Here is a 9,164-nt window from a genome sequence, read left to right on the forward strand (position 1 = left end):
GACTCCAGAACTGTGAGTAGCTACTTAGTTTTGTAAAGGTTCTAGGAGATTTGGTTTCTTTGTGATATTCATTAATGTAAAGCGATCTACCAATCCTATCCTCAATTGAAATGTGTTTGCAAGAAGTCAACGGTTATTTCCTGCAGAAAACACTGATCAAGGACTCTTATATAAACCTTAAGTAATCAAATAGTAATGATCCCTATGAAGCCCGTTTAATGGGGCGACCCTATCACGATGCCCCGCGGTCACACGACATAGAAAAGCATCACTAATCAATCCACATAAAGATATAGAATTCAGCACATCAGTCCATCCTACTTCTTTGTAGATTCTTGCTTCACCCTCTCAACGCAATCCCCTAAATGTCTGTTTAATGGGGCAACCCTGTCATGATGCCCCGCGGCAATGCAATCTAGAGAATTCTTCTAAAAGATTCCACAAGAAACACAAACAACCAATCAAGAATGGTATTAGGGCTCAAAACACAATAATCCATACAAGATTGGTTGATACAAAACATAACAACATCCTTGAATCAAGAAGATGGCAAATCCATGAATCTTACATCAATTTACATCACAAATACTTCCTCCATCCTCGAACAAAAGAATCTACTCCATAAAAAATAAGAAAAAAAACCGAAGATAAGAGGATTGAAGACATTCTGATCCAAACCAAGAAGATAGAAAGGAACGCTTATCTCAATACGGCGAGTGATCTTCGGAACCAATCCACCGCTCTTGGAATCGAATCTTGGATGGAAAACACCTCTTAATTAATGGAAATCGCGCCCAGGAACTCATCTCCCTAAAAGAGAGAGCCTCCCCTTTTTCAAAGAGGAGAAGCCCTATATATAGAAGAGGGGCTTTGGGCGCCACACGGCCCAGGACACGGCCGTGTGAGATCCATACGGCCAAGGCATTCCTCTTCTTGGTCAAGGTCACACGGTCGTGTGACCCTCACACGACCGTGCCATGCTCTGCCTCTGTCTGCTTGCACGATCGTGCAAATCCACATGGCCTAGCCAATTTTTGTCTCTGGAAGTGTTGCACGACCGTATAGTCATACACGACCATGCCATTTTTTGGCTCTGGAAAGGCTGCACGGCTGTGTAGTCATACACGACCGTGTACTGACTAGCTTGAAGAGGTGGCACGGCCGTGTCATTTCCACACGGCCTAGGCACTCTCCCTTGCTGTTGATGCTGCATGACCCTATCATCACCACATGACCAGGGTCATTCCCCTTTACAAGGCTATGTGACACTTATTGCCGATGTCGTTTTCCTTCGTTTGATCGTAGAATTGGCTAAGAATATCAATTCTTTCCCAAATTCGACTCCTGAAAGCATAAAACGCACAAGAGCAGATCTTCGAACAAAGAAGAGTAAGTATGCTAAAAGCAAAACAAGGAGCATGAAAGTGCATAGATAAAGCATGTATAAAACATAAGAATGTGCGTCAAAATATGCTAAACAAGTGTATAAAATCTACGCACATCACTAGGTCACCCCCAACTTTGTTTCTTCTTTACAAAAGATTAGTGCGTAGCAGAAATATAAAAACTAAAACAATGAAAGCAAACAAGAATACAAGCGCTAACATGATTCCTTTACGTGGTTCGGAATTGCATGCTCCTACTCCGCGGCGTGTCCTTGAGATGGATGAATCCTTGATCCTTCGGTGGATTAGTCCTCGACAATCTCCGGCTAGAGTTTACTCATTCTCGGTGGGGTATAATCTCTCACAAAGCTCTCTTCCTCTTACAAGATGAACTTAGGTATAGGAGGAAGAGAGTAGATTTTGGAAGCTTTGAACAATGGCTAAGGAGTTATTCAACAAGCATCGGTAACCTCCTTCATGCCCCAAAGCTTCCTATAAATAAGATGAGAGAGTTGATCAACAAATCAACTCATCTCAGCACTAGTCGACTGACACTTCCATCAGTTGACTGGTGCTACCATTGGAGGTAGCCAACGGCTACTTCGTAGTGCCAACGGTTTGCCAACGGCTACTTACCAGTCAACTGGTAAAGGTACTAGTCGACTGGTCACTATTGGCTAAGCGAACAGAATGCTTCTATTCGCTCTCAATCGATTGTATAGTCGATTGAAACTTCCAGCAGTCGACTGATCCCCGGTTACACACTCACACTCATCCTCTCCAGAGTCACCCTTGAAGCCCTCTTCCTCGACCTTCATCCCTCAGATGCACCCGAGCCCACGGCTCTTCTCCATGCCATCCTTCACGTCGCCTTGAAGTCCGCTTCCCTTGGCTCCACTCCGTTGCTCCTCGTTCGGCGGTCCCTCAGATGTCTTTCACACCATCATTTACCGAATCAAGGATCCGAGCCCTAGGATGAGCTTCCCAAGCTTAGCTGCATCAAGCTCCTCATGTGTATTTTATCAAGTCTTGCAAGACTCAAACATATATCAAAACAATATGAAATCCTAACTTAAACTCTTTGACACGCACATCAAAACCATGATCGTACCGATCAAACTTGGGTTGATTGCACAACGCATAGTACTACTTCAAGAACATGAGGAAAATGATGGTATGGCGGAGGATGATCCAATCAACTTTCATCAAGTCATGCAAGATTCAAATTCTCAAAAGTGGATTGAGGCAATAAATGAGGAGTATAAGTCAATGCAAGATAATAATGTTTGGGAACTTGTCCTATTACCAGAAGGTATGAAACTCATTGGTTGTAAGTGGATTTTTAAAATCAAATGGGATTCAAATGGTAATGTGGAAAGGTATAAAACACGTCTTGTAGGTAAAAGCTATACTAAAAAAATATGAGATTGACTTTAAAGAGACCTTTTCTCTAGTTTCAACGAAGGTCTCTTTAAGGATAATCATGGCACTTGTCGCACACTTCGATATGGAACTCCATCATATGGATGTCAAGACAACTTTTCTCAATGGAGATATTGAGGAAACAATGTATATGGTGCAACCATAATACTTTGTATTAGAAGATTCAAAGAGTATGGTTTGCAAAGTTAAGAAGTCTATCTATGGGTTAAAGCAAGCTTCCCGTCAATGGTACCATAAATTTCATCAAATAATCATCTCATTTGGTTTTGAGGTAAATGTGGTAGATGATTGTGTGTATCATTAATTTATTTATAACAATTAAACTCTTAAGGTAAATGTTTGTAGCAAGTAAAATGTCATCAACATATAGAATCAGGAATATATGCTTACTCCCACTGAACTTAAGAGTTTAATTGTTATGAATAAATTAATGTAGATATCATGTATAATTTCTAATTTGTTGAGGGGCCAAATTAGAAATAGGTAAACTTATATTTCTATAAATAAAGGTCATGATCCCAGTTTGCAGAGTATGCTTTTGTTTTATTTTTCCCATCGACAAAACTCTCTGAATACTAAGGAAGATCTGTAAATTGAATATCTTGTCCAAAATCGATTGCATATTATGAATTCTAGTACGCTTCTGTAACTTTATCTATCCCGTTTATAATTTCTTAAAAAATTGAATAGAATACATAAGATTTACGTTGAGATTTCTCAATCCATGTGGCAAAAGGCGATTCGCTCGCCCCCAGCGCCCCCGCCAACCCGTCCCTAGGTCAACACGAAAGAGGTAAATCACGGATTGCTACTAACCATTAGTACAAATGGGAGATTTTTCAATCCTAGTAAACTGGACATGTTCTCCATTCTCTTTGTGTGCCTCCAAAGTGTTTTCCATCACTCAAGAATCCCTCTCTTCTCAAGTCGTTTTTTCCTAGTACGAGAGAGCTTCAAGATGTTGGAAGTCACACAATCTATCTTGAGATTTATACAACATATCTTCAGACGTGGCTATTGTTTCTCGGAAGAGTATTCCAATCGACTATAAACAATCTAACTCTGAATCGATCGCTGCTGAATCATTGAGCTTCTTAGAGTCATCATCATGATCACTTCATTCCCAAACACCACAAATGTTCAATAGGGTAAGACATCACACCATACTTTTTGAGCAGCAACATGAAGATCAAATGGAAAAAGTTCAATTCATAGAGTTTATGCTGAAATTTAGAAGAAATGTATTGAGTTTGATACAATCAAATTACCATAATAGAATAAAAAAGTTCGATCGCTGGATAAACATAATCAATATACTATAAAACATTCAAGACTCTTCTTTAAATACCCAATTAAGAAAACATAATAGGTTGTTGATTGCAAGCAGTTCTTTTGGAGGGGGAGGGAGGAATCATATTCCAAACTACCTGGAAGTTCCACTATAAAGGTTTCGGTACACAATTCTAGTCCTGTGAACGAGAATCAAGCTCAGAACAACAGCAATGACGCAAAATCCCGACATGATCAGTGAACTGAGAAAGAAACAGATGGCCCCTTTGCATTTCAGTGTTTCCTCCCCACCGATTGAAGCACCTTCAAATAATCTTCGGATTTGCAGAAGTGAGTTCTGATGTTTCTTCGCTTGCTGTTCGGCTTCGTAGTCATAGATCGTGCTGGCAATGAGGCCAGAAAAGACTAGAGAACCTGCAGGATTAGCTACTGTAAGGAAATTGTACAAGGCTCCAAAGTTCTTCAGGCCAAACAATTCAGATGCTGCAGCAGGAACAATGGCCCAGTGAGCTCCATATCCAAGTCCAATCAGTAGGGTTCCAATGTACATTGTTCCTGGCCAAGCCATGGCGAAGAACAAGTGCCCGATCGCCATTACAACCTGAAAGGCAGCCAAAGCCACTGGCCTAGGATATGCATAGTCCCTGAGAACAAATGAATACCGAATCAAATCATCTCGAAAAGTATTGCATATAGAAATTGGTTTCTGCACAACTCATTGATGTTAGTGGCACCAAGTTCATACCTCACAATAACCTCAGACAAATAGCCCCCTCCTACTCTTCCAAGGAAGTTCCAAATGCTGATCATGGATACAAAAATGTGAGCTTCATTGTAGCCTAATGACTCACTCATCTGACCGAGATTGTCAATGACCGTCAGCCCTGAACCTGATCCCAGCAGAAGAGAGGTGAACATGAGCCAAAAGTCTGCCTTTATGAGTGCCTGCATCAGGGTGAAGTCCTCTCCCCTGTGAGGACCTCTTCTTTTCTTGACCCTCACAGCTCCATCAGCAGCAGCGAGGAATAACTTTGCCTGCAAGTGAGCAATCCTCTTCTGCCTTTCCGACGCCGGAAGAAGATCAACCTCCTTGGGCTTCTCATCCTCAAGCTCACTGAAAATGACCTCATTCTGCTCAGCAGATTTGCTTGTCTCTTCCTTCGACGGCTGGGGCAAGAGAGGCTCTTCGACGGGAGAGACAACATCAAAGTGGAAGGTCAGCAGCAGGGGGATGACAATTGGAAGCAACATGAGGAACAGCAGCACTGCAGTGAACACCACGGTCACAGTGTAGCTGATATCGACAAGGTCTTCCAGGATCATGACGCCCATCAAATAGGCTGCCAGAAGCAAGCACACGCTGTAGATAAACGTGAAGCTGGATGGATCAGAAGCTCGCACTTGCCGATGGCCGCCGACAGGCCTGACGATGAACATCAAGGCGATGACGACCATCGATGGGCCGACAGCCACCATGAATATGAGAGCAGCATGGTCAGGTGAGTGCATCAGGGCAAAAACTTGAGTCAAGATCGCACCACTGAGACCAGCAAAGCCCTTCAGTATCCCTACTATAGGACCCCTGCTCTTAGGGAAGTTCTGCACGCACGAAACAAGAGCGGCAGTGTTGAAGTAGGTCTCTCCATTTGTTCCCACGAATATGAGAACGCACATCTGTGAAAAAGGGAATCTGTAAATCCTAGTTACAGAAACAAAATCCAAGGGAATGAATGAATTGAAGAGGAAGAAGAGGAAAAAATGGCGCTTACAGCCCAGAGGGGCAACTGGGGCGCTCTTCCCGTGACTATGAGCCAAACCCAACCATATCCCACAAAATTCTGCAGCACGCCGACGATCAACGCCGCCCAGAGCGGGAGGATCTCGCAGAGGGTCCCGGCGAGGAAGCCGATGCTGTCGCCCAGATCCTTGGCCACTCCCAGCCGCGCGATCTGCCGCTGGTTGTAGCCGAGCGCGCTCTTGATCACCGGCGACAGGCTGCCGAACAGGTACCCGATCCCTGCCACCGCCTGCACCCACATCGCCGCCACGAATACCAGCCATCTGTTGTTGAGCAAGGATCCCAACCTCGCCTGCACCCTGCCCATCAGCTCGAGCTCGCACCTTCACCCCCAAAGATTCAATCTTTCCCCAACCGAACTTTGTGTGAGATGCAGGAGAACCCAAAAATTCAATTTTTGGCAAAATCAACCAAAAGATGCATCAAGAACTACTGTCTCGACGCCTTTTTTCAGCTGACTCCCACCCGAAACAATACCAATTTCATGGCGTTTAATAGAAAAAGGATAGAATTTCCTAGTTCTAGGCTTGTAGCAAGCAGGCGGCGCTCCAAGAATATGATATCATCTACCTTCTCAGTTCCGGACGGCACCAAGAACGACAAGATCTGACCGCCAGCTGGCCTCGACAACAACCCTTTAGGATCTCATGCGCGTTCTAAAACAGATAACACCGTTTTTCCTCCCGTCCCACCATAATACTTGTTCCGATTGGCCCGTATGGGAAGGGCGTGGCTGACCTCACACAGGAGAGCAGAACATAATCCGTATACCGCGACCCACGATGTCGACCAATGAGGGACGTGTGTACGTTGGATTAATGATCTAACTAAGCCCCACCCGCTATGTTGACCAATGGCAGGTGAGGTTAACCACTGAGTTGTAGTAGCACAACCGAGAGAAGGATAAGAACAGGGGGCCTAATTATCCGCTGTTGCCACGCTTTTAGCTGTGAAAAATATGTTTCCATGAAGAAATCTTTCTATGGTGGAGAAATTAAGCCCCAAGACAAGTCAAATCTAATTAAATCTTGTCTTGTAAAACTTATTTAATAAGGCAATGAATCAACTTTAATTGTTCAAATTTTATTTGAGTTTAACGTGTTTAAATGTTATTCAGCTTTTAATTTATTATTTATATTTTTAATATATTTAATTTATTATCTTTAATACATCATTTGGATGTAGCTCCTCTCCCTTAAAAAAAATATTTTTTTATTTATTTAATTGATAATTTTATATTTCTCATATTTAATTAATTTTTTCTCATAAATTCATACATATCATATATATCACCATGGTATTCATAAAAATTAAAATATCATCATTTTTTCAATTTAATTTAGATATCATTCATAAAGTATAATATTTTCTATCTAATTTAGTTATTATCCATAAAAATATATATTTCCTATTTGGTTCATCCATCAAACAAACTATTTTTCAATTTAAGTTAATTATCATCCATAAAATAAATTATTTCCTATTTAATGCAACCATTATCCACTATATAAAATATCTTCTACCTGTCATTAAGCATCACTAATAGTCTAATAATACTTGTGAAGTATCATTGTATTTGCATGATTTGTTATACATTTTTATTTTTCATTTTGGTTTAGTTCAGACATCTACGTCTCATTTAATTTATTACATTATTTATTAATTATCAATTTTGAATTAATTATCTCCCAATCTCTATATCTATCGAGCCTCGGGTCCCTGATTCCATGGGATATATTCTCTCAGTCTCTGCGACAGTTAATCCCTCAAATTCTTAGCTCGATGAGATATATTCTCTCCGTTTCTATGTCGATTGAGCCCCAAGTTTCTGAGGTTCAGCAGAATAAGCGAAAGTCATAGGGTCGGGTACATCAGGTGGGAAATCCTAAGGTCAAGGACATTAGGTGAAAGTTCTGAACTCTCAGATACCGAGCAAAAGTTCAGACGGTCTGAAAGACTAGTTTAACAAAAGATAATCTATCCAAAGAGGAGTAGGTGAAGACTCGTTCCCCGTAGAGGGAACAATAGGTGTCTAGAGTTTCAGCAAAACTTAAAGTCAGAACTGGACAGTCCAGAGACTATTAAATTATTCATATTTTATTATGCTAACTTTATTTTATAGAGTATTTTTAGTATTTTGGACTAACATGCCTTTGTAAGAAGTGAAATGCATAAAAAACTTCGGATGAACAGTGCTTGAGGTACATCCTATGGTGTTGGAAGCACCTCAGACACCCTGGTTGAAGACCCCACACGGAAGGGCGTGGAGGCGCCTCCCATATGGCTGGAGGTGCCTTAGAGTTGGGCACGGAGGTGTCTTGGAGAGCATAAAAGGTGCCTTCCATAGAATAAAAATCGTATATTACGGTGGTTATTGCGACCGAAGCTTAAAGGATAAAATCTACACCTGGAGATACCCTTAACAGCTTATAAAAGCAGTCTTCAAGCATCCCTTTCAATACAACTAATTTTCATGATCTCTCTCTTGTGTGCTACTTCAAAGACGGTCTATGACTCCGTAATACGACTCCGACGATCGAAAGCATGTCTCTCTGAATCCTTAAGTCGCTAGTATAATTTTTGTTTATAACACTTAAATTATATTATTATTGTACTCGTACTTGTAATTTATGAATTGATAGTGAATTGTCCAATGAAAACGATCGTCAATCGTGGGCCTTGGAGTATGAATTGTCATAGGCTCCAAACCAAGTAAAAGAAAGGTGTTCGCAATTTCATTTTCTTTACCTTACTTTTGCTGCGTTTACTTTTGATTATTTTTCGAAAAATGTGAAAAGTCACGAGTACTATTTACCCCTCCCCCCTCTAGCGCAACAATCCTACAAACCCTAAGTTCATGGTTCAACGAGATAAATCTTTCGATCTTGGTGCCAGTAGAGCCCCTAGGTCCCTAACCCTAAGGGATTATTCTCTTGGTCTTTATGCCGCAATTTCTTGATCTATGTTTTAGTCGAACCCCGAGTCTCTGACTTGGCTAAATATATTCTCTTGGTCTTTATGCCAATCAATCCTTGAGTCGTTGTCCTAGTGGCATATATTATCTCAGTCTCTACATCGATCGAGCCCTTGGTCCCTAACTCAATAGGATATATTATTTAAGTCTCTACACCAGTTGAGTCCCTTGATTTCCTATCCTGGCATATATCTATCTCTTAGTCTTTGTGTCGGTCGAGCCTCAGATCCTTGGCTTGACAAGATACAATCTCCTAGTTTATGCACTCATGGAG

The 9,164-nt window shown here is 41.4% G+C and overlaps 1 protein-coding gene across 1 annotated transcript; it reads right to left on the reverse strand.

Moving 5' to 3' along the window:
* Positions 1-4,011: 4,011 nt before the first annotated feature.
* On the reverse strand, positions 4,012-6,462 carry LOC122041115 (protein NUCLEAR FUSION DEFECTIVE 4-like). Its single transcript, XM_042600703.1, has 3 exons — positions 5,888-6,462; positions 4,864-5,792; positions 4,012-4,762 (listed from the first exon to the last, which is right to left on the reverse strand). The coding sequence occupies exons 1-3, from the start codon at positions 6,221-6,223 to the stop codon at positions 4,252-4,254; spliced, it is 1,776 nt and encodes a 591-aa protein (XP_042456637.1). The 5' UTR covers positions 6,224-6,462; the 3' UTR covers positions 4,012-4,251.
* Between the last annotated feature and the right edge of the window lie 2,702 nt (positions 6,463-9,164).

This window comes from Zingiber officinale, chromosome 2A (assembly GCF_018446385.1).
Source record: "Zingiber officinale cultivar Zhangliang chromosome 2A, Zo_v1.1, whole genome shotgun sequence".
NCBI lineage: Eukaryota > Viridiplantae > Streptophyta > Magnoliopsida > Zingiberales > Zingiberaceae > Zingiber > Zingiber officinale.